Source organism: Falco punctatus (genome assembly GCF_963210335.1).
Source record: "Falco punctatus genome assembly, chromosome: 8".
Classification (NCBI taxonomy): Eukaryota; Metazoa; Chordata; class Aves; order Falconiformes; family Falconidae; genus Falco; species Falco punctatus.
The window spans coordinates 44,304,308-44,330,389 of NC_137588.1; the positions used below are offsets into that span (position 1 = coordinate 44,304,308).

At 47.7% G+C, this 26,082-nt stretch overlaps 1 protein-coding gene across 15 annotated transcripts in view; it reads left to right on the forward strand.

The window, feature by feature from the left end:
- The window catches only part of NRG2 (neuregulin 2), a 164,338-nt gene that overhangs the window by 100,019 nt on the left and 38,237 nt on the right, over positions 1 to 26,082 (forward strand). For 13 of the 15 annotated variants that reach the window (XM_080399337.1, XM_080399330.1, XM_080399338.1 and 10 more), the window contains 3 exons: positions 2,373 to 2,544; positions 14,486 to 14,604; positions 18,579 to 18,644. In XM_080399337.1, coding sequence (XP_080255463.1) covers positions 2,373 to 2,544; positions 14,486 to 14,604; positions 18,579 to 18,644 — 357 coding nt within the window. The remainder of the gene's footprint in view (positions 1 to 2,372; positions 2,545 to 14,485; positions 14,605 to 18,578; positions 18,645 to 26,082) is intronic. The other 2 variants (XM_080399336.1, XM_080399339.1) reach the window with 1 other exon arrangement.

Consider the following 26,082-nt stretch of genomic DNA (forward strand, 5'->3'; position numbering starts at 1 on the left):
GACATCTTTCTCCCAGGCCATGCTGCCTGCTTTATAACTCTGCAGACCACAAGCCTGGAAGTAATGTGAAGCAGACACACCAATGCCAAGGTCAGGACCTTCCCAGTATTCAAGGCATATGTATACTGTTGGCATGGTACAGGGTGACCTCAGTGTACAATAGGAGCCAACCAACACACACATTCAGACAGAATAAATATTTGACAGACTCTATTTCTCTATTCCCCAAAATGACCCCTGTAAAAGCAAGGTCCTGTTTACCTTCTCGGCTCTCCGTGCACAGTGTTCCGAGAAGAGACAAGCTTTCTTCTCCATTCATTGCCTTCCAGCTCTTCTGGGTGACCCATTTCCAGGCAAGGATCAGGCATACTGGCTTCACAAAACCCAGGACACCTTGGATTTTCACAGAACTCCTGAAATTTGGGGAAAGCTGAGGTTGTTTTCATTCAGAAGTCTGTCTGTGCCCAAACACAGTGACCTGGGAAGCAGTGCAAGATGTCAGTGAGCAGCCTGAGGTAATTGCCTGCAGCTGTCTGAGCCATTTTTTGTGCTGAGCCTGCCCTGTCAGCATGTCAGCACGTGTGCAGCCCTCCCCATCCTGTTGCCTGTGGCACAGGTTTCTAGTGAGCCTGCAGCAGGCTTGGGTGTGCAAAAATAATAGTTGGAAATAATATTTGGTGGGGTTTGTTCTTTTTTCCTTGGTGTGCTAAACATGCTTTCTTTGCTTCTGTGCCTTGGCACCAGTGTAGCTGTGCAGCTCAGAGTCAGTGGAAGGTCTGGCGTGCTTGGGACCAGATCTGATGCATTACCCACCCAGGCACTGCCAGGCACCTCTCCTCTAAGGCTCCCATATGTTTCTGGGTTTGCCTTTCAGTAGCTGTGAGTGTTGCCCAGCCAACTCGTGTTACCTTGAACTGTTCCATTTCTGTCCATGCTTGTATCTTTTTGATTAAGGAAAATTTTGCTTCTCGTGCCCTCATATGTAAAACAAGGGAATGTGAGAGTCCTCCGAGCTTCATGCCACAGGAGCATATGCCTGATGATTGTTGTGCTTCTTATTTTGTATAAGATCGGTTTCATTGATAAGTCTTCAAATAAAACCAAGCTATGATAGCTTAGCTTGGCATGAAGAATAAGTGGAGACATAGATCTATAAAATAGTGATTGCTCTAATGAAACCCATCCAGTTCCTTCTCCTTTGCTTGCTCTTCCATATCACAAGATCAGAATGCAGTACGCAATTAAAATATGGCTTATGCATATTAGACAGAGGAAATACTTTATCTGTAACGTATCTTAGACAAGCGGAAACCATTGTTACCAATATTCTTAGGGCAAAACCAGCAACTTGCTATTTCCTTTTTTAAGGTTAGGGCTGAGAATGAAAAAGGGAGCTAGAAAAGTGCAGAGCTGTCAGTTGAAAGAAAAATCGTAAGCCTGCTAATCCTTTCTAGTCAGGTTTAATATAAAGCGTGGCAGAGATTGGTAAGACATGTCTTCATCTCTGCCTGATGTTCCAGGTGCATGGCAAAATCACCTCTCTGAAACACCCAGGAAAGCTCACATGCAGAGCCAGGCTCCAGACTGGAGAGGCTGCCAGCCAGCCTGACATTGCAGGTCCTAAGACCATTTTAAATAGCTTTATTCTTACTCTTTCAGTTTTCTAACTGCAACCTGAAGAAAAGCTGTCCTTCCCCTTCTCCTCCTTGATATGTGCAGGTTTTTATTGCAGTTCCCCTCAGCAGCTGTTGCTCTGCTGCTGCTGCTGTTGTGCTGAATAACAATCCGTCTCAGCAACAGGCGCGGAGCATCCATGGCACACACTGCTGAGGGAAAGGAGACCACTCCCTGTGACCTGCCTCTGCTCCTTCTGCAGCAAAAGAGTCTGGCTGTGGTTTGGGGGGGGTGTGGGATTGGCAGCATGCCCGTCAGCAGTGGCAGAGGTCGTGTAGGTGTTGGTAATCAGCAGCGACAATGGCAAGATGCAGGGAAAAGGCTGCAGAGAGCTTGAGCTCCTGCATCCCTGGCTGTGGCCTGGTGGGAGAGCCTGGAGAGCAGAGCAAAGCCCTGTGCTACCAGGAGACACGCGGATCCTGCATGTGTGAGTAAGGGCAGCTGTGGAGTATCGAGTCTGGCCAGACCCAGGGGCTCCCTCTCTTCCCACATGGTCGTTTCTGACTTTGTGCTCTTTCCCCGTCTGTATGCTGGGAAAACTGGGCAGCTAAACTGGCGTACAGCCCCTCTCCAGCCATCACAGGGCAATGGGGGCAGCAAGTGCTTTTCCCAGGGGAGGGGTCTCAGGGGGGTCACATCGCTTGTGCGTAGCCTCTGAAAGAGGCAGGTCTCACATTGTCTGGTTTCTCTTTTTGTAGCTGTCCCTCCCAAACTGAAGAAACTGAAAAGCCCAAACGTTCATGTCGGTGAAAAAATTTCACTGAAATGCGAGGCAACTGCTGGAAACCCTCAGCCATCCTACAAATGGTTTAAAGATGGCAAAGAGCTGAAGAAGAGCAAAGACATCCGGATCAAGTATGGGAACGGGAAGTAAGTATGCTATGGGGCTGCTCTGCCTCTGTGCCCTGACACTGAGTGTCTGGGGCTGGGGGACCATCTGGGTAGAACTGGTGCTGTGCTCTCCAGGTCACTGCTGGGCAATACTGAGGTGCTCCCTCGGAGTCACGGGACCATGCACAGCACATTTGTCATGTCTGGGAAAGTAAGCAAGATTCCCAGTTTCCTCAGAGAGGAGCAAGGCATGCAAAGGATAGATGATGGGTTTGTGGAAGGGGATTTCCTTGGGTAACTGTCATTGGATATCTGAGACAGGTGTCTGGTGACCTGGGGAGATTAACTCTTTCTCTGCTAGCTGTAGACTGGTAGTAGGCAGCTCTGGCCACCTGGGGTGAATGCTGCTTTGTGGTTAGGAGTTTGAATGCAGAAGGTATTCAAACTTGGCAGTCGCCCCACCAGCCAACAGCAGGCCTGCATAAACGTGGGAGAAATTGCTCTGTTCTCTCCTGAATTTAGGTGGACTTGAAAGCATCTAAGGCAACTGCAAGAATGCAAGAGCATATCACGGTACTGTCTGATCAGGGCCCATAGTCACCTGTCGAGGTCTTGTCTCATGCAAGACCTTGCACCGCTGCACCCAAGGCAAGCTCCGTCGTAGCTGCCCCGAAGTCCCCATGCGCGAGGCTCCCGGGCAGCTGCGCTCAGTGAGGGTCATCCTGGGGACTGCCCCAGTCAGGCAGTGGAAAAACACAGGAAGAAATAGACGCTAGTGACTAAGCTAAGGGGCTCTCACTGGGAATTTACTTAAATGGATCCATGTTGATATTTTTCAAGGCCAAATATTCACATATGATGTATCTTTAAATTATTTCATAATCGAGACTATGCTTACATTCATATACCCTGACCTAGCCAGCAACAAAGTCAGCTTGCAACTGACCAGCACCTTGGAAAACTTGAAACTAATACTTTGCTAACATATGTTATGTCTGGGTGTGAGAAAAATAGCTTGCCTCTTCTCATTATGGACTTGATAAAGTATTAATTTTTAAAATTAGAAGCCACTGAAAAATCAGTTAGAAAAATCAGTTAGTGCTGGAATGGGTCATTGTAAATTGTTCTAATTTAATTTCAGTCCTGTTGGTTTTTATTTCAAAGTCACACCCAAAATGGTTGACCTCCTTCATAATAATTGTAGGATTTGTGGAGGTTTGGGGATGAGGCAGAGAAGTGGTCAGTGGAAGGCTTAGGCTAGAGACACCAGCGGATCCAGGATAACTGGCCTGTACTAGGGGATGCCATTGGCTCAGGAAGGGCTGTCTGGGCTTGCAGGCAGCAGAGGTAGGGCAGAGCTGTGCCCGCCTCTTTGCTCTGTTGCTCTCAGTATTTCTGTGGCCCTTGTCAGCCCTGTGGCCTCAGTTGTTTACCCATGGGTACTGGAGCTGGGATGCCCCGGAGGAGTGTCTGCACCACCTGCTGCAGCCAGGCGTGGGAAGCCTGCTGGTCCACCCTGTGTGGGCACTGCATCCCTGAGGGCAGGCAGCTTGTGGAACCCTGAGCTTGCTGGTGCTGGGGTCTCACAGGGGTATTGGGGAGCTGTATTTCCCTCAGAGCTAGATGCCAATCAGCCCAGACCAAACACCCAGCAAACCTCTCTGGGGAGGGATCCTGGTGATGGCAAGAAGCGCCATTTGCAGCATTTTCCTGCTGTGCTCCCAGAGATCACAGTCCTTCCTTGCCTCCTGGCACCCTGTGTCCAGCACGAAGCTGTGACAGGATGGCATCCCACCCACAGTGGTGTGGAGCGGGCATGCACTCCCTGGGTCAGGGAATAAACATATGGAACGAGGTTGATCCTCTTTCCTCAGGACACTGCTGTCAAGTCATAATTTTTCATTTACCAGTTTCCATGGGAACACATTGGCTCACAGCCTGCCAGTGACAGGCCAAAAACGTGTGTACTAGAAGTGCTTCCTGCTGGCAAAATAAGCCCAAGGATAAACATTTTAAAGAAAGCTGAGCACCTGCCTCCTCCAGTGTCTGAGGCTCCCTCAGCAGCAAAGGTGTGAGCCCAAAGCGTCCCCAGCTGACCTGCCCCCAGAACCACTTCCCATCCCAGTTTCTGCTCCCTGCTGCCACTAAAGCATGCAGTTAAGCAGAGGGGATGCCTGTTTGGGGCTGGGCAGCAGATACAGAGGCTACACTCAAGCAGCTGTTGAGCTGGGACAGCTCTGAGGCAATAAACCCTTGTTGACCATTTATTTGCCCCTTGTTGAGAAGTCAAGTGCAGGAGCACTTCTCCAAGCAGACCTGAATGGGTCTGTGCACACCCTGTCTGGTATCCTCAGCTGTCGGACTCTCCACCCCACTGGGTTTGCTGGGTCTCAGTGCTTGAAAACAGCTCGAGGTCAGAGTGCTCACTGGCATTGGACCTGCTTCCTTCTGGTCTTGAGTGCACACAAAAAACATTCAAAATGCTCTGTGAATGCAGGCTGAGGATTGAGAAAGTGCTCATGACTTTGCATGTCTCCGTTAAGTAGATAGTGGGGCTGAGATTAGTGGAGAGACCTAAAACTGGACACGGGATATGGGTGTACATCATTACTTCTTGCATGTTAGGAGGGTACTCTAGGGAAGGATAAGCATCCTGAACTCTAAAGCTCAGAAAGGAAGCCTTACTTTATGACGATTAATTCAAGAATAATGGGGTTTATACATCTGGCTCTACTTAGAGATAACACTAGTCTCCAGATAATCCTCTGCTCTTCCTTTCAGTTCAGAGTAGAGTGGGTTTTCCAGAGGGCTAGAAATGGAGCACTGGAGAGGGACTTACATAGAGAAATTAGGCAAAGCAAAAAGCTTCAGGGACTATGCAGTACCTGGCCAGGTGCACAGCATCATTTCCTTAAACGTTTGATCCAAAAGACCTCATACAGTTGTCTGCTGGAGCCAGGCTAAATGAGCCCTGCCAGGATGTGGAGGTGTTGTGCATAGTGTTTACCTCAGCTCTGTGTCAGACTCTGTCTGCATCTCTGCGGTCCTTAGACAGCATGCAGAGGATGAGGACGAGAGACAAGAAGAACATGGCTGCCCTCTGTGACTCATTCTCTACCGCTCTGTGCCTGGCTTTCCTCCCTGTGTGTTTAAAGAGCCTTGAGATCTTTAAGTAGAAAGCATGACTGAAGCCCTTTTTTTTGTGATCCAGTTTTCATCCGACCTCACTGACCTTCCTAGAGTAGGAGATCTCTTTGGAAGTAAGGGAAGTATATATTGTGAGAAGGAGAGAGGAGCAGTTAACTGCATGTCAGCTCTTCAGCTTTTCCATCAGTCATCTTCCCTCTTGTTTTTTAAAGTTACCGGCAAAACTTCCGGGGCCATCAGGCGAAGGAGTCAGTTTTTTTCAATGGATATTTGTTGAAGGGAGGGGAACAATTCTGATTCCTCCTTTCTGAACTGCATGTTCCATCTGTAATTAGTAACAGGCTGGGGCAAGCCTGGCTTGCACAAAGAGGAAACTTCTCTTTAAGGTGGAAGGAATTAGTGGCTGGAATCTTATCTCTGGCTCAATTTAAATAAGACACAGTTGATGGGGAACCCAGAGAAATTACCCAGGAAGAGTTGCATGCAGCAGTGGAAGTGCAGCATAGCGAGTGGCTGTCCCTCTGCGGCGCCATTGTCTGCTGAGTGCATCCCTGATCCAACTGAGGCTGCTGGGTCCTGGGAAGTTAAGGTTGGGTTTTGGCTCTCTGGCTGTCCTGGCAAATGGTCAGATGCCAGTTGTGGAGAAAGCCAAGGGAATTTCTGTTTGTGGAGGTGTAGAGAACCTGCCTCACTCCAGGCTGTGTTCAGGGCTCAGCCCTGAGACACTTAGATCTTCAGCTGGAGTCAGAGGGGGTCCAGGAGCCTGGTAGTCTCCTAGCTGGGGCTGTTCTTACAGCCTCTTCTCTTTGTGTGCTCTTTTGCCAAGGGAGATTGCTAGGGTGATGAAGTAGGCGTATCATTAGATTGGAGAGGGTTGGCAGTTCAGTTTGGGACAGGCTGACCATATGACATCCCTTGGGAGTAGTGTCCTACTTTCAGTATCACCAGGAATCCCTATTGTTAGCCTGTAAGTGGAGCCAAGGGATACCCTTCTCTCCTGTTTCTGTACAGTAGTCCTCCGGCAATGCCAGCTGGGGGAGATTCATTGCTGGGGTCTTCCTTGTAGAGGTCCCTGCTGTAGATTATTCCCCACCCACAATGAATGGGGCTGTGGTCTTCCCTGTACAACTCACTGCTCTGGAATGAAAGGGGAAAAAAAAAATAATGCTAAAGCAGCAGGGGAAAGAGAGTGCCAATAAAGATAAATGATTTCCTAATTAAGCCTGGAGACAAGGAGGGGCAAAAAGAACTGTTGAAGCCTTGTGGGAGCCAGAGTGAACCCAAGCAGGCTATACCACCACTCTGGCAGGGGTCTTCAGGCTGACATTTTTAAACAAAGGAAAAAGCTCATTTGACAATGGATCTTGCAAGAGCAATTCCAGATGCCTTGAAGCTAAGAGTCTTCTCAAGCACCGGTGTTGTTATAATCACCAGGGGAGCTTCTGCCTTGCTAACTCTCACGATGTCATTATAAGTCTACGATATTTGGGACTTGGGTTTAGCTGCTGAAGGCACTTTATTGGAGGGGGGTGGGTGGGTGAAGGAGAGCATCTCCTTTGTTTGTCTGTTGTTTTAAAGGAGATGATGGACGTCATCTTGGCCAATGCACCTGGGACTGAACCAGGGAATTTGAGAACTGAAAGGAGAAGCAGTTGGGTTTTGAGCTAGAACAATCCACAAGCTTTGCAAGTTGGAGCTCCTAAGAGATTCAGGGAATGGGCATTTAATCAAACTTGAATGCGTTATAGTGGGTAACAAGTTACGATCAGATGCTGGGCTACTTCAACTGATGGTTTGTGCAAACTTAGAGGTAGAAGGAGCTTTATGTGCCCAAAATTTTGTGTGTTTTTTCCAGTGATGTTGGCTGCTTAAAAAAAATATCTCTCCCTACAGACCTTAGCCCACTGCAGTTGCAAAATGTCACAGATTAGGTTGAAGCACTCATTGAGACATGAGGTGAAATACCATTCATCCAGTTTAAGTTAAAATGCTTTATCTTGGGGGAGGAGGGCTGGGGTGAGGGCTGAGACTGCAGGCAGTTCATCTGAGACAGCACAATATATACCTACAGGCATGAATTTACCAGGTCTCCCTCACACTTCATGGATCAGGCACTTGTGAGGATCTGTGACACATACCAGTTGCAGAGAAATGACTTAGGAAGAAAACAATGACATGCATCCCAAAGGCCCCAAGCTCAGAATGGAACCCCAAAACTGTAACTGAATGCCTTGTACAACCCTATGTACCACCACGATGATATGTTTCACAGAGGTTTTGGAGGAGTAGTTCTCTGTCCATCTGAAGGTGCCGTAATTTCCCATGACCTCTGTTCCCTCAAATGCTTTTTCCCAATCTGAGTATTTGCAGCCTGGCTCTGCTCATCTCCATTCCTGCGCTCTGCACAGGGCTTCTCTTCAGACAGCTGCTTTTAGTATGTCACCTCCCTCTCCTCCTCCCCTGGTTCTTTAAAAGCTTTGCTTTAAAGGTCCTCTCAGGTCTTACTCCTCCGCTTCTGCCAATAATCCCTGAAATTTTGGTTCTGCCTCTGATTTGCCTAGCATATCAGTCTCCATGTAATACGTGATACGCTTCCAACCTAGGACGTCTGTGCCTTCTCAGCAGCACTGACCTGCTGTTCCCCTGTCTACTGCAGAACAAGCTTGTGGTTTGGTTGCACAGGTAGTGAGACCTGCACGCCATCCTGGCTGCACACCCACCAGAGGTATCTCATCTCTGTATTAAGGTCATACACTCCGGGATAGGGAATCTGTTCTGCATTCGGTGCTGGAAGGCCCCTGGCTCTTGGGAGGCTGCTAGTGTGCTCCTGTGAGGTATCACAGCAAGCAAGGAAAGAATCTGCTCTGAGCTGGCCTCAACTGCTCCAGGATCTACATTTTCTCAAACAAGTTCAAATCCGGGCATTGGGGTTGGAGGAAACATTTGTGGGATGTATCAATTGCCTTTGAATTCCAGGACAAGTAATACCAGGGACCGTGCACTGACATCAGGTCTGTGCACTGGTCTTAACCCAAACCTCAGCTTTTAGGTATTTATTGATTTCACACCCTGGCAGCTGCTGTAGACTTGCTGGACACAAAGAGGCTAGGGTTTGCCTCGCAACAGAGTGGCCACAAGGTCCACTCCAGAGACTGGTGTGTGGTCTCATTAGGCTGCCTCTGTTGCCCTGCACCCCTTCCCATTGCAGGAACATCCATGGTGATTCAGCGACTGGCCCCAGGCTGAATTTGAGGATGGATGGGGGTTGCACAAGTGACCCTGCTCTTTGTAGTGTACTTATCGATCTTTTCCCCTTTTGTTGACACTTTGTGACCCAGAAGGAACTCCAGCTCTCACTGAGACCAGCGTCAGTATCAGCTCGGCAGAGTGAGGACTGGTCAAGTCTTCCTTTTAAACAGAGCCTGTCCCAAGCCTGGGCACAGAGAGACAACAGCACTGCTGAGCAGAGAAGGGGCAGATCTGATTTTCAGGTTAGAACAGCGCTTTAATGTTGCGGGGCAGGGGTAGGAGAGAGCAGGCAGAGGGGGTCAGGGGATGGCTGTTCCTGTCCTGGGCACCCATGAGGACATTAGCGGTCTCCCACGCCTGCTTGTCCCACAGTCCCAGCTGGTCAGATATTGAGTGGGGTAGATGGTGGCGTGAGGGGAGGAGGAAGGGGGACTTTGCCTGCTGCAGAGGGGATGATGGCTGAACTGAACAGTCTGACCCTTCATGTCCTTTTCCCTCTTACTTGATTGCTTTGCTTGAGAACATTTTTCCCCCTCTTTCTCATTTGCTGTTTCTGTAGCTAATCCTGAGCTAGCCAGATCATGCCCTAGAGTACATATCAGCCAGTATAGGGCCACTTGTTTTCCTCAAGCACGACGAGGCACAGCTGGCTTGCCCAGATCTGTTGTGCTGCTCCATATCTGAAGGGCAGGGAAGAGGCTGGGCTAATTACCCTCTGGCTGTGCAGGGGCAAAGATGCCCCTGTTTGCCACTTCTGCCCTGCTGGACAAAGGTGTGTTGCCACAGCCATCCCTGCTCTGCTTTGCATTGCAGTGATCTTTTCTACCTGCTTTGATCCCACTGTGTGCTGAGGAAGATGAACGTGCTCCCAAAGGCCAGGGCACTGAGAGCTCCTGCTCCAGCCAGTGGGGCTGCCTGATGTGTGACGGTTGCTGGCCAACACTTCTTGAGTGTAAGCTGAAGAACTGGATATACTGAAACTTCTTGCCAATCATTAACCTGCTCTCTCAAGGCAAACGCACCACTGTGCAGAGTGCCAGGATAGCACATAGGCACCAATTAAATATTTGGCAGGGGTATAAGCAGTACACATTACAGCAGCTGCTGGCCCTTCTGCTTTCTGCCAGTACTGGTGTGCTTCCTGCCACCGGCTGTCTGTGCAAACAGAGAGGAATGGAGTTAATGGGTAACCACAGCAGTGTACGCAGTGTGTCCTTTGCAAGGGTTACATTTGGGAATTTCCTTTTCCTAGGACCTCAGGTGTGTTTACTATGTGAAGCGTTCTTCACTGACAATTTAGGGGCCACATACGGTGTAGTCTTCAAATTCTCTTCATCAGCTAATTCCTTGACTTCTTTATTACTTACATGTTAGTTACTCTATTTTTAGAAGACTAATAAAATGCTACAGCAGTAGTAATCCTAGAGCTATTTTTGTCCTGAGCGATGCAGAAGCAGCTGAACTCGCACAGGGCATGCTGAGCCCTCAGTGAAACGTAGGTGTCTCGGAGGCAGCTCGTGGCAGCTGTTGTCCTGCTCACACACTCTGAGGTGAATGGCTTTGCAAGGAGATGACTTGGGAGGATGGTCCCAGTTCCACTTGGCAGTAAGTAAGAGGAGAAAAATGATTCAAGCTTGACCGAAGTGCTGGTGGGAGCATGACTCCTGTCATGAAAAGTTCCTCCTTGGCCAAGGTGCCTGCTTCTTTTCCTCTGATTGTACTTGCAGCCTTAGGGCCCATGCTCACGTTTAGATGTCTAGCTCTGAGCTGTCTGAATTACAGAAGGTGAGGCTTCCCTTCCCAGCCAGAATTTGCCAGGATCTTTGTGTAGGTCCTGGTCAAGGCCTGGTCTCCCTGTTTCCCATTGTAGTCTGGAGATTGGCACTGCAGAGGGTGATTTACTCATCACTCCAAACTGCCTTCCTGGGGGATGCTGTTCTCTTGGCCAGAAGGGTATTTTGGGGGATCTTCTTCTGGCCAGGCTGAAGGTCTCCTTGTGAATCCTATCCCCCAGAGCTTGCAGACAACATATTCCCCATGGTTTATTCCTCCACTAGCACTACAGGAGATAATTAGTGCGTGGCTAAGTCATATGTGCTGAGGGTCAGAAAAGACAATGAGGCAGATTTTCCCCTGGAGTAAAGAAATGTCAACAGAGTTGCACTGCGGTGAAATGATGGGATCTGTCAGTGACCCTGGCCCTTTCACTGAACAAACAGCCAAGGGCAGTGCCTTCCCCCAGAAGAATGGCATCGTCTGGCAGCCAGGCACCCTTGCGAATGCACACGGTAGGGTTTTCCCAGGGGCTGGCAACCCCAAGAGACACGCTGCCCAGAAGGGCAGCAGGGGACTTGATGCAAAGCTCCTGTGTACAACACAATTCCTTGTATGCTACTACTTGGTATTTCTGTAAAAACACGTCTCGGCCCTCAAATGAACAAAGTACCTACCTTTGGGGGCAGCAGGAGAAAGAACACAGACATGAAAAATCAATTTCCTAGGCAGTTTTGAGATATTTCAGTAGCACTTGCAGATAGTAAAGTAGAACTGAGACAGATTGGTCATCTTTGTCTTACCACTTACAGATCAAGCAAGGTCTGGTCTCTTTTACATCCTTCAGTTCTAGTGCACAGGCATTATCCATGTGAATTTAAAAGATTCATGACCAACGCTGCGAAACAAGGTATCTCTCTGGCTGTTTCAGCGCTTCCTGGAATAGGGAAATTCTCTTTACTATGGCTACACTCTGCATTAAAACCAATCCTCATTTGTACCCTTCATCTCTCCCCCCAGGTCTGTTACCTGGCATTATACAGCAGAGTGCGGAGACCAAGGGTAGCTACACCATTGGTCTGGAATATGAAAAGCAACAAAAAGCAACAAAACCTCTTGATTTTATCCAAGGGGATGTTGCAATCCAGGAGAATTTCAACAAACTGTGATGGAAAATAAAAATAACCTCTTTTGACAGTACAACAGTCTTATGCATTAAAACAACATAATCCTCTTTGGTTTCACCTTGATGCTGATATGCTATAAATGCCAACATTGCTTTTTATTCTGCTCACATTCCTCTCCAGTTCCAGGTAAAAGACCAAATGTCTCTCATCCTGGTTTTGGAGATGAATCTGTCAAGTATGCCCCCTTTCATTAGCCTTCTCTGTCACTAATAACCTACCAATTTGTGTCTTTGGGACTTAAATCCTTTATCTGTAAGAGACCATGTATGTAGGTGATATTCTAATGGTGTAGTGGATTTTTCCAGTTACTACACACAGTAAAACATGCTGTGCATATGGGACTGCAATGCAGCTAATTATCATTAGAATATCTGTCCTCCGGCAGCTGAAGGCAGCATGTTTGTTAATGCTCTCGGCTCTGTGCTGGCAGATAGCCTCAGCAGGCTGGGGTGAGAGGGTGGGGTTTTCTACAGGGCTTTGAGTTAGAGCCTCGCTCTTCCAAGCTGCTTTCAACGCGTGCTGCCTGGCTTTTTGCTCTGCGTTGCAGCAACAACTACAAGCCTGTCATAGGGGTGGTTTATAAAACAAATGGTATATTCTGTCACAGAGGGTTGAGACAGCTGAGAGAAAGTCATGGCTGGACTGGGCTGGGGGTACTATTGTTGGAGCTGCATCCAGTAGTAGCCAGAGCCCACCTTGCTCCTTTGCTGATTGTTTCTACACCTGCTTTTGTGGAAGGAGTGGGGAACGTGGTCCTGGACTGGGTACTACAGCCCAGCAGAGCTAGACCTCTTCAGCAGGTGCCCACCATACCTTCCCAGCCAGATGCAGAACCCAGCTGCCTGGAGGCCCTTAAATGCTTTGCTGTGTCTTGGGTGCTGCTTGATTCCTAAGGCATTGCAGCAGCAAGGACCACGAGCCCCAGTACTGTCACAGGTTGCTCTAAGAGACTTGAGAAAACTCAGAGAAGTGTGCAGTGCTGTGAGTCAGGGCAGCTTTGCACTGCTCTGAATCAGCCTGCTGGTTTAGACATGCACATTGGAACGTGTTGGCCCTGATAACTGGCTTTGCACAGTGTGTTAGGGGAGACCTAGGAATGAGAGGGATTCAAGAGATCTTTGCACACTGTCAACATTCATTTAAAAATTGCTCTGCATGAGGTCTAAACTCATGCAACTGAACACTTGACCGCATCCTGTAAAACAGGACAGCGCCTGTATCCTGGGAGCTGTACCAAGTTGTCCACAAGTGCTTTTAATTTACTAATATAACTAGTGAGACGTTCCTGCTGTGTTCTTGTGCCATGCCTCCCAAGTAGAACAGCATGTCAAGGTGTTAAAAAGATGCCAGTGTGCTTCTGTGAAGGACTTCCTATGGATGATGATCTGCACAGTCCAAAGAAAAGTCCTTCTCAGATGACACATGTAACATGGCAAATATGTCCAAAGCTAATGATGTTTTTTCACAGAAAAGGAATTTTATTTGCCTTCAGCAACAGAGGCCACTGGGGTCTCTTTCTAGAGGTGGCAGTGTTTCCAAGTCTCTGAATAAAGCAACTACATGACACAGACCTGAGATAAAAGCTTGGGGTAGAAAGCAGAGAGGTGTTCTCATGCGAAGAGCACACAAGGTAGGTTTTTATAAGATGGCTAAAATGGAAGGAAATGCAGGGCGGCTAATGTCAGAGTCCCACTGTGGTCTCATGAGTGATTCAGTGTGTGTTGGAGGCTCCTATAGACCTCAGTTGAACTAGGCAACAAAAGGTTTTTCCTATTAGTCAGGGAGACATCCCCAAGAATGAGTCGTTGGTCATAGGCGGTGGGAAAGGCAATGCTCGTCTTCTCAGTAGAGCCACAGAGCTGCTCCCTCCCCAATGAAGTACTCAGCACAGGTTGTTAGGTGTCATGGGCACTTGTCACGTACATAATTTTCTGCTCTTTCTAGGCACTTCTGGCTGATAAGATGAGTCTGCGTAGTTCAGCCCCACATGTTTGTAGTACATTGGTGTGTGTAGTTGGGGGAGACAAAGTGTTTGCCCTGTTTGTTGGCCTGGATAAAGCTACAAGTTAGCTGCCTAGGTCAAACCACAGGAGTCTGATTTGCAGGCTGGAAAGGGATGAGTCCACCCAGACTCTGTGGGTGTTTGCATTCAAGTGTGCGGCCCTGATGAATGCAGCCACTGAGGCACCAGACTGGTCGGGCTCCTTGCTGAGGAAGGTGCAGAACATGCATCTCATCTCCACACCTCTGTCTCGCAGGCAGATCCTGCTGTCCATCGGAAAAGTGGCTTTTCACCAGTGCCAAAAGTCTGTGTGCTGGGATGCTAGGGCTCTTGGGCTTAACCCCTCATGAGACACTCATGAGACTAGACCATGGCAACATGCTAAGAGCAGTGGGTTCAGAGGGAGATGCTCATTTGAAAAATTATGGTGGCTATGGTTCCTGGGAAGGGTCTCGTCTGAATCCTGACCAGGCTTGAATACCTGTTCAGATTGCAAGGTCAGGCAGCCCATCCTCCCAAGAAGGGGTGACATACCAGACAGTGTACCAGGGCCAGGAATGGTTATCAATTCATGAGGGTGGTTAGCAATTGAGTAAGAAATGTCTGCTGTACTTTTCAACAGAAAGATTTCCAGACTGCAGTTCAACAAGGTGAAGCTGGAAGATGCTGGGGAGTACAGCTGCGAAGCGGAGAACATTTTAGGGAAAGACACCGCAAAAGGCAGCCTGAATGTGAAAAGTGGTAAGTGAAGAAGCCAACAAATGTCTTGAGCTGTCTGCCATTCACATAGAAAGCAGGAGGTTCTCCACATGATCTGTCTTGTATTTTGTTTCATGCTTTCAGGATATCAAGTAAAAGTCTTGGGAGATAAGAAAAATGCAGCTTAATATAAATGTTTATCTTTGTTATCTGTCACTGGCAATGTGGTTAATTTACATTTTAAATAAACTTACGATCTACGTGGGGTTTTTTTAAGGGGTAAGGAGGAAAGAAAGCTGGCGGGCTTGATGTTTTCTTTTTTTAAAGAATTTCTGAGAAGCAAAACTCACCAGGAGAAAAGTAATTAAACCATAGCTTTGTGATGAGTGAAGTTGCTTCTGGTTTTCATCCTAGAATGTGTGCTCCATCTCTTAGAGCTCAGTGGATGGAGCCTGAAGTTAGGTGGTTTTATTATCTTGGTCATGATAATTATATTGCTTGACATGATGGTTTGGATGTACCCTCCAGCTCAGAAAGCCCCTACAGTGCTTGCCAGAAGCTGGGAGAGTGCAACTAGGGGAGGGATGACTCTGTACAAGCTCTGTTTCCTAAGCTCTTCCTCCTGCCATTCACAGTGGGCCACTGCAGGAGCCCAGGCTCTGTGCTCTGCAGCCCTTTGGTGTGATCCAGTTTCTCTGTTGTGCTCTTATTAGCATTAGTCAAATGTGAAGGAAGGTAGCCTTCTCCTGCTGCTTGCTGGCATTATTTTCTCTATTAACCTCTGCCTCAGCAGCATTTGCAGTCCTGAATCTTTTATTCTGTGCAGCTGCAGTATCACATACCCTCCCCTGCAGTTACTCTGCTTGTAAAAACCCATTGCTTGCAAAGTCTGGAGAAAGGCCATCCATGCTCAGACCTCCATGCCTCTGTTTTTCACATCTATGAAGTTAGCCCTGCTGCTCTGCTGTGTTTCTTTACAATCATGATAGTAAAGGTGTCCAGAGTAAGCTGAACTAAGGCAGTGCCACTCCTTTTTTAATGACTCACACTCTGGCTGTCCCATCACAATGTATTGGACCGGGAGCATTTGCAACCCCTCCTCTCCATGTGCAATGTGCACGGGCAGCATGTGGCTGCCGTCAGAACCCTGTCCGCCTTCTCCACTCACCCATCCCAGTCACTAGCAATCCCCTTCCTTTCACAAGAGGAGGAGTGTGACTGAGCGGCACGCACTGCAAGGCTCCAATCCTGCATGCTGCTTATGGCAGCAGGAAAAGGCACCTCAGGCCACTCCAACTTTGACGGTCCCTTCCCTCACGCACAGGTAATGGCAGCATGGGTCAGGGTTTAACTCCCTCCACAGGAAGGCATGCTGTCTGGCAGGGGCAGATGGTTGCTCTCACCCAGGTCACAGGGGGTATGAGGATACACCAGAATTGCTCAGGAATGTGTTGAGACCTGAAAAGCAACCTAGGAGACCCTAAGATCTGGCCTGTACCTTTTCGTACTGGGAGCTGCAGGCTGAAAGGTGCTGCAGATCCAGTAGATTGCCAGATGCACGCTGCTACAGCAGTGCCTTGATAAATCTGTTTGCTAAGATGCCTGGAAAATCTGCCTTTGGCTTGCCACTCGCAGCTGCGTGCACACGTTGCTGGTGCTATTTGCAGGTTACCTGGCAGGACAGCAGCTGAATGCTAGTTGTAATCCCTTGGAAAGGTAAAGAAGATGATGGTGATCTCTGTAGGCTTCTGCAGCTCTGTCACCTCCTTTGCACTTTTTACACTTCCCACTGGAGCTACCAAGAGCTGAAGATCTTTCACCTGGGCCCAGGCACTTGCTGTCCTGGAGTCTCCCTCCTTCCTTACTGCTGGACCTTCCTGGGACCTGGACAGCTTTTCTCACTTCTGCAAGCTCTCTTCTTCTGTGATATCCGTCAGAAGAAAACACCTCGGGGCATCTGCTTGTCTCTGAATCCACATGTGTGCTGACTTCTGTCCCTGCCTGTGTTCTCTAGGCTCCTTAGCACTGATGCTATTGTGGCCAAGTCTCAACAGAGTGCTCTGTGAAGTTCTAGCAGTTTGTAACAGTTAATCAGAGCAGACATGCAAGCTGGCCTCCCCTCAGAGCCGGCACTCCTCTTTTGCAGAAGCTCTATCCAGCTATTGCTATTTCTGTATGATCTGCTACTTTATATTCTGCATCTTTACTGCGGCCCTGTCCCTGGGAAGCTGGTCCATCTGCCCATCCCGAGCAGGCTGGCTGGGGCTAACACTCTGGCACTGTTTGCTGGAAACATGCTTTCTGACCTGACACTTTAGTATTGTTGGAGGTCCTGTAATGTTGCTATGATACAGGCAGGTGAATCCAGGACTAGGAAGAAGTCCTGAGTTAACGCTGCATCTTGTGATACAGAGACACAAGGTTTGGGGATGTCTCTGGGTGTCCCTGTAGAGAGGTGACATTGCAAGAGATGGCCTGAGCTGTTGAGGTTTGAGATTAGCATCACGGAGGAGCAAGGTGCCCTCAGCCCAACATGCCGTTCCCCTCCAGGGGTGCAGAGGCCAGAGATGGAGACTCCTGAGCCTGTCTGAGTCATGGATGGCAGAGAAAGAGCTCTCATGTGAGACCCTTGGGCCCATGGATGTGAAGGTCTGAGATTCAGTCCCTGCTGGTAAAAAATTCTCAGCCTGATGAGGCAATGTTGCTGTTGCAAAGTATGCTTTGCTGTATTCCACTACCAATTTTTGGTTTATACTGTTTTCAAAAAAGCATCTTTTCAGCCATGCAGTTCTGTTGCAAATCACTGAAAACACCACACTGCAACGAGATTTTCTTTAGAAAGAGACTGGCTGCAGTGCAGTCACCCCTTGTCACATAGAAAATGCCCATCAGCCAAACCCATCACCTCACCACTGCTCTGCAATTATGGTATTTCCACAAAGCTCAGAAATAAATGCTTTTGCATTGAGAGGCTTTGGGAGGGTGTCAGTTTCCGAGGAAATGCTTCTGGACTTAGTCAAAACATTTTGTGTTTTCATGCTATTTTCGATTTTTGTTACTTTGAGGTAAATTAGATGCTTTCTTAGAAAAATGTCCCATTTCCCAGTTCTCTTTACTGAGTAGTCGAATGTTGGTATCACGTGGGCATGAGGGCACAGCTGAGATGTGACTGTTTCAGACTCATTTTTTTCCTCAGAAAATTTCTAGACACCTCCTCCACTGACCCCCTCCCCTTTGCTAAACACTGCAGGAAAAATTCTTTCTGCTTGTACCTTTTCATGGTGGTCTCACCCCTTATCTCTGACAGGGTGCTGCACGCACAGCGTAGGATCCTGGTGCTTTCTCCTTTGTGCATCTGGAGGGTGGTGAGGGAATTTGATCCAGAAGGGGCTGTTGCCACAAGTGGGCTTGAGTACAGCTGATGACTGTGGGCTTTCCCAGTATCCTGGTTTATAAAGAGGAAATCTCTCCATGTGCTTGGCTCCTGTATTGCCTTGGGCCATGGCCTTCATCTGTTTCACATTCCTCCATCTCTTATACGAGCATTACTTTGTGCTGCAGAGCTGCACATACTTGTGGGATGGAGGCTTTTCAGATGATCTCACCTTTTCTTAAATTCCATATTTTTCTCACTGTCATGTTCTGTGATCCCGTCTTTGCACTCTCGTGGCTGTCAGGGCTAAGAAAACCTCCCACAGTTTCACTCATCACCTGCTGGGTGAATCCTGAGCCATTTCTGCCTTTCTGTCATGACAGAGAACCTAATGGCATGAGGTCCTCCAGTGAGGGGACCGGTGTGCCTTGTGCCGTCCCCTGGAAGGGCTCCATTTTTTTCTGCCTGTTACCCAGTCACCCATCTGAGTGTACTCTAACCAGTACTAACACGTTGACAGCCCCCCCAGCCTGCACCACCCAGCAGCACCTGCTCTTGTCCTCCTCCCTGCAGTAGCTAAGCCCACTCTTCTCTGCTCAAAATAGATATTTTGTTCACTACTTTCTTACCTTAATTTCCCCAGGAACAACGAAAGCACCACAAGTCTTACCAGCCTCAGAAACTAAAATAGTTGTTATGGAAGAAGAGTGTAAGTACCTTTCTCCCTTGCTCCCCCATATAGCTTCCTTCCCCTTATTTGTTTTGGGTTTATGAGACATTTTGCATAACTGCTTTATTGCCTCCTGGAATCTTCTTTAATCACTACTTCTCTTTGATTTCTCCCAAAGCCACTGATCTTTCCCTAGATCTTTCAAGAAGTATGATTTATATTGCTGGTGTCTATCTTAGAGAGGGAGAGGTTGCTAATGCAATGGTAACTTGAAGAACATACTACTTAAAATTGCAGCTGGATTTTAAGCATTCCCAGCTTTTTCAATACATGGATTTATTGATGCTTGTTAGACTTTGTCATGGTTTAACCCCAGCCAGCGACTAAGGACCATGCATCTTCTGGCTCACTCCCTGCAGTGCACAGCCACCCCGCATCCCCACGCTCCCCACCCCTCCATGGGATGGCAAGGAGAATTGGGAAGAGGTACTTAGCTGCTGGCTGAGCTTGTTACAGCCTTTGATTTAGTGGTTTTTTCCTTGGTTTGTTTTTGGGTTTGAGCTTGCGCTTTTTTTGAGGATATGGGAGAAAGAAACCCAGAAGAGGCTATAGGAAATACAAGAATGAAGACATGGGTCTTCTGAGCATGTCATACAAAAACTGCAGAAAAGACATCTGTGCCATGCCATGACGTTTTTCCTTGAATCTCCAGAAAGCAAGAACAGACTTCCAAAAATGTTTAATTTGATTTAATGTGGTAAAAGTGCTTTTCAGCATCCCCTTGTATTCAGTGTTCGCAAATACAATAGAAAATAGACACACAAAAATAAAAATCCAAGCATGTGCACGAGTGAACATCTAGAAGCCAGGTGCCTGGCCGCTGCTTCACCGTTTTCTGGTGGAAGGCATTATTTCTGTGTGGGAGACCCCCCACCCTGGGGCCAGCGTGCCACCCTGGTGGTGTCAGCAGGCTGGACAGCCCACCAGCATCCCCTCCGCGGGAGCGGGAGCCTGGGGAGCTGAGGGCTGGGCAGTTATTTTGAGATCCGTGCTCTATTTCCATTCCAGCTGCTCCTGCCCAGAACCAACAATGCAGCTGGCTGTGCTTCTCTGTCGGCAATTCTACTTTGCAGATTTTATGGAGATGTTTCGTCCTCGGAAAGCTCAATCTTTTGTGATTTTAAAGGAAATCCGATTGCAGCCACAGCAGGGAATGGCCAGGTATCCTTTAAAAGCATTTCTGATTAGAAAACTGCACTCAAAATTTGCTCCGATGTTGTGCTTAGCCTTCCACTGCACTGGAGACATCAAGCTGAGAGGCAGCACCATTAATGCAATGACCATACCATCCTTCCCCAGGATTTTTCCTTTGTGCTCATTAGCATAGATCCATGCTACTTATTTGCATTGCATTAGATATATGCTATTTTTACTGAAAGCCAAATTTCAGTAGAAAGGAAACTGGCAAGATGCTGTGTGCCTTGCACAGGAGTTTCTCCTTTTGAAAAATTTCTTTCCTCTGTGGGAACATCATCCTTGACTGTTTTTGTTTTAAGAGATGGTGGAGTCTCCAGAGTTAAAGTTGTAATTGACTTTCTTCCTTCACATTCCTTTTTTATGATGTCTTTCAATTTTTATCTAAATTACACATAGTCCCTCTGATTTTTACGGTTACTGATGATCTATCGTAGAATTACACATGTGTATAACATATGGGGAGGTAATGAAGATGTGAGGTGTGATGATCTGGAAAGCTGACAAGTATCTCATTTTTGTAAAATTCTTGCATTTCTTTTAAATGCCAGTATTCAAGAGCTTCTCTGGCACCTGTAGGTAGTCCCACCTCTCATTGTTTCACTGAAAGGTTGTAAATGATCTGCTGGATTTTAGACACCATGTTGAGAAAGCACCATGCACACTCAGGGGTAGCTGCAGTTCCCTGGGAAAGGAGAGACTTCCAGGCACAGGCAGCTTGGTTGCTCCTGTTTGGCCTGTGGAGTGAGGCAGGCATCTTACCAGGCAGGCTGGCCAAGGCTCTTAGACCCTGCACCTCCAGAAGCTCACTGTGCTCTCCCCATGGCCCAGACAGTCCCTATGGGCAAGGGGATGAAACGCCCTCACTCCGTGTAGCCCCACGTGCCTCACCTCCTGAAGCCCTGTTGCTCCTGGTGTATACGTTTTTAACTTGTGTTTTTCCTGAAGGTCCCAGTTCCTTCCTGGATGTCTGGCCTTCCTTTCTACCCCTGCCTTGGGAAAAGGAGTGGGATATCACATATTTCCCCCTTGGAGCACTGTTAGAGCCTTTCTTACCACCTCTGAGTGCAGCTACTAGCAGATCCTGCGACATTCCGTCACCCCTGCCTTCTTCACACACCTGCCTGGTAAACAGAATAGGAATCAGTGGCAAAGTTTAGAAACATTTTGATAGAGGCAAAAATGGAAGAAGGTTCACAGCAATCTGTAGAGCGTTCTGAGATGGAAGGTTTATGCAGAACAAAGATACTAAAGTCTTATCAAAGTTTCATTTTTAAAAAGTAAGATAATGTTTGAAATCACCAAAAAAGTCAGGTAATCCCTTTTGCTTGTTCTCTGCTGTTGAGTTCTCCTCAAGTTTATTTCCTGGACTTCAACAAACAGGTGAAGTCCTAAGGGTAGAAAGAGAATACAGGCTGGGTGGAGGAGGTGTGTTTGGATGCTGTCAGGATACAAGAGGATCCACCAGTGATGGGCAGATGCTCTAAGCCAACATGCGGATCATTGCAGCTGCTCAGCCGGACTGTGCTACGCCGGTTGTCAGGATCGCCGCCTGGCTGATCCGGTTGAGTGCTGTCACCTTCCCAGCCCATGCAGGCTGGCAGTGCTGCCAGGGCCACCGCACTCTGTGGTGCTGTGCAACAGAGGGGTTTGGGATCAGGTGAGAAGATGAAAGAGGGAGAAAGAGCAGAAGAGGTGGTGCTGAGTTGTGCTGAGAACATGAGGATTGGGGGATAATGTGAGACACCTGGATGAAAGCTGGGCCCTCTGGATTGACTTTTTGGTACCTTTATTTCAACTGCTGCGGATCACAAGCCCTGCCTGAAGTCCCTTTAGAGATTCCTGTGAGAGGGTAGGTGAAACAGCCCTTCTTTCTGTGATGAAGTCTAAGTTTCCAAACCAGTTTGAGTCCACAGATTTCATAGCTGTTGTCATGGTGATGCCATTGGACTAAGTTTGTAGACTTACTGGTTTAGACTCGTTAAGGCTCTCCCTCTCCCATGTAATACCTTCCCCGATGCTTAGCGTGGCTGGGTGTCAGAAATGTTTTCCTTGCTTGCTCTCCCTGTGGTGAGATAGGCCTGGTGGACTTGCATGATTACGGTGGCTCACTGATGTCTTTACTGTGATGTGGTAAATTCACATCTAGTCACATCTAGTTGAATCGAAGCTTCAGCATGTACCATAGTAAGATGTGCCATGTAATTCAGGTTCAGCCAATTCCCCCAGATCTTGTCTCCAGTCCAGTCTGGCATGGCTTTTACTGGGTGACCATGGCAGACCTGCACGTTAATTTGCTGCTCAGTGTCTGGTCACTCCAGTCTGAAGGCACTGTACTCTCTTCAAGCCAGCAATGCTACAGATGTGAGCGTGGTGCTGTTGCTTTGGAGTTGAAGGGTGTCCAGCCAGCCCAGAGCACGGGTGTAACAGACAGAAGTTAGTCCACCAAGGCCCACGCGGACAGACCAGTTTTCAATATTAGACTAAAAATAAGTCCTGGCGTGGTCTTTGCTCAAATAATTTAAAACCCACAGCTGGAGGTGTGGTTGATAATTGAGCGGAGCCTGCATGCACGCAGGCATGGTACCTTGCAGTGTACGTTTTGGAGATCTGGCCGTCAATCTGCAGAGAGCTGCGTCATGCCTGCTCTCAAGTCCCTGCTTATTTTGCATGCTGTGTATTTTTTAAGTAGCCATAGCATCTACCACTCCAGATGCGAAGCAGAGACAGGCCGTTGTGACTCTAAAGGTAAAGATGGGCATATGGAGCGAAGCTTGGGATGGAAGCTCATCACCCCTGGAAGAACTGAGGCTGTAAGCCCAGCGTTCAGAGCAGGAGGCTGCGTAACAGATCTGCTCTGTCAGACTCCACCATGTGATCCTGGCATGTTGCTTCACTTCTTGGGCTTCAGCTGTCCTGCAAAGCATTCATGCTGGCACTGGCCCTGCAAAAGGCTTTTTAGGTTTGTTGAACAGATCCCTTCATTGAAGTATCATGTTGCTGCTATTACAATTGATGATGGGGATTTGGGAAAATAAAATGCTGCAGTGCTAATGTGCATTCTGGGACCCTTGTGGTAGAGAAAATCATAGGAAAGAGTCCTTCATAAGGCTGGAGAGATCAGCCTGGGGGAGCAACTAGAAGGTTTATAATAATACAGGACTTTGCCTCTGCAAAAGCTACCTGTCCTATGGAAACAGGCAGTCCCTTGGCGCTCAGAAACCTTTACACTTGCTCCTCAGTGAAATGCTTGAACAGTGCAGATGGGAGACACGAGGAGTGCTGCGTTTGTTGTTCTGATCAGCAGTGTCTGATGTTCTGAGATGAGTGCCCCTGCAGTCTGGCATTTATATTTTGGGATGAACTTCTAGTCTGCAACTATTGATCCTCATGATCCTCTCAGGAACTGGGAACGCAATTCCAGCAGGATCTGTTTCAGTAAAATGCAGGGGTAAATACTGGGTCATTTCCAAATGAATAAGCACAAAGGAGCAGAATTTTTATGAGGTCCAGAGTCCCCGTCTGTTGCTAGGCAAGCCCCAGTCTGCACAGGCCCTTCTGATTTTATGTACAGAAAGCAGCAGTGAGCATCCAGCCTCTGTTCAGGTTTATTAAGAGAAGAGAGTGTCATACCAGACATACAGAAATCTGTCACAGAGGGAATGGTTAGGATCAACAGTCCCTCGGTGTATTCATCAGTGTAACTCATGGGTTTAGTGTGGCTCGTGCCAGGATTACAGTGCTACAGCTGAGGAATAGCTGAGCCAGACACCTTCTCATCCATGTTCTTCTGAAAAGCAGTTGGATGAACTCGGTTGAGAAGAACCTCAGCAATTCTGTGGTTTATCTGTAAGTACATGAGGCATATACAGAGCAGTCAATTTATATACACTCTCCAACCAGCTGAGTTCATCTGTCTAACTGAATGTCTAAATATTGAGAGAGTAAAGTGTCTGTACTCTATGAACCCACCAGTCAGGTTTTTTTTTTTTTAAAAAAAAAAGAGCAGCAAAACTATCACTTGTCTCCCTGCTTCTCTCAACAGTAGCTGTAGTTTGTGAAAAATTAATTATAATTTATAGTCCAAGCTGCATTAATTAACTCTTTGCAGTGGGAGTATTTCACCCGATTTCTGAGAACAAACTGGTAAGCTCTCTGCAAAGGTTAAATGACGTGCATGGTAGGAATTGTGTAAGAATCCCTGCACAATCATTAATGGCCTTTCTGCATAGATACATTGTGTGAAGGAAAGTCCACATGACAATGTCAGTGCCCATGGCTCTCCTTGCTGTGGCCCTATCACTGATGTTAGACCCAGATAACCTAGGCATGTGGTGGAAAATAGACTCTTTGAATGACTACGGTGCTCAGGGTCTCCCCTGTGTTTATGCTGCACTGTTCTCACTGACTGGGACACCAACGATAAGATGTGGCTTCAGATCATTCGCAGTCACATCCATCAAAAGGCAGCTCTCTTCTTCCCATCTTCACCTCCTTATTCCCTTCTGCTTTGTGCTCAGCTCTGGGGCTGAGACCAGCTGGAGGCCTGACATGCTGATGGGTGAGCTGCGTCAGGCCTGCTGCCACCTTGCAAGAGCTTTGTGGCCAGCTTGCCTGTGCGTTTGCAGTGGCCCCTGTCTCAGGGACACCTTGCTTATTCCCACTGCTCTGATTTTCCCATTTCTTTTCTGTAGTTTGCCCCATGCACACTCCCTGTTTCCTGCCCTTAATTCACTGAAGTACTTGGAGAGGCAGTTGTACATGACTGATGTTACTGCACAAGCTCCCCCCATCATCTCCCACTGCCATCATGTGAGTTTCTTTCCATGCAGATTGCAGCTAGTGCCAAAACCTGCTCCCTTACTTATTCAGATCTCCATTTATCTCAATAATTTTACAACTTTCCAAGTAATTTGGGAGAGATGGATTTGTGTTGGAGGCTGTAAGAAGGATTTGTTCTACCACACCAGCCAACAGGGAGTAAAATCTGTCTGGTACCCTGGGGCAGTTAAGGTAAAATAGCTGTGGGAAGTAATTTCTAAATCACCAGGCACACTGAACTGGTGGTTCGAGTGGTGATGAATGAATATGCATGTCTGCAGATAACCTGTATGTGAGGCTCACTTTACCAGCATCATTCATCGAACTGCAGATGACACAGGACCAGGTAGATATTTGTTAAGATATTTCCAGTGGCTGAGGCTGATGAGCGAACACAGCTAAACATGAAGTAACTGAATGAAGTCACTTGTGAATCTGGGAATTACCCTGCTAGTGTGGTGGAAACCCACTGATATCTCCCTTAGCCTCACGCTTCAAGGTGCTTGCCTGTGATCTGCAGCCACATGATGTCAAAGGCAGCCACATTTGAATGCAGGCACAAATTAACACTTTCTAAGTGAGACTTTTCACTTCCCTCTGTCCTCCCAGCAGAGCTGCTCTCTGACTTGGCAGGTCTCTCCATCCTTGCTCCCAAACTAGTTGCAGCTGCTGCCCTCATGAACATGATGTCCCAGCTGCAGCAACTTCCCAGAGCAATCAGGCACCTTGGGAGGCTCTGGACTCCCCGTTACCATGCAGGCATGAGAGTCCAGGATTATAATAGATAAAGATCTTTATTCAGTATATCAAAATTCAAAATGAACATTGCAAATTACAATGAATGGAACAGAGAACAAACCAAGGTGATGTAAGTATCATGGGTGTAGAATCGTTTTGCCAGCTCCAAAGGGAAAAACAGAACCAGAGATCGCACAAAAAAGGATTGTGGCCAGGTCAGTCCCTGTGTAAGAAGCTAGTAAAGAGATCATTGCTTTCCAGCTAGGGGAGGAGGTGCTAGCTGTACCTGTAAAGCCACAGGTAGCACAAGGGGAAATCAGTGGGCATGCTAACTATTTTTTCTAATACAAGAGCCAGGAAGGGGCAGGTTTAAAAGAAGTAAATGGAGATTCGTCTTTGCACACTGTGTGCAAACACTGGAACCCTTGTCACATATATTCTGGATGCTGCAAGATTATATTTGTTCAAGCAGCAACTAGACACATCCGTGGAAGAGAAACCCATCAAAGGCCATTCAATGTAAAGGCACTGTGGCTAACCTCTGAGCTGCTCATCCTAGATGGCCAGAAGAAAATTATCAATGCATGAGTGTGCTGATCTTCCTCCAGCATTGCCTGTTTGCCACTGTCAGACAGAAGACAGGGCTTCGGTTTGACCAGTACAG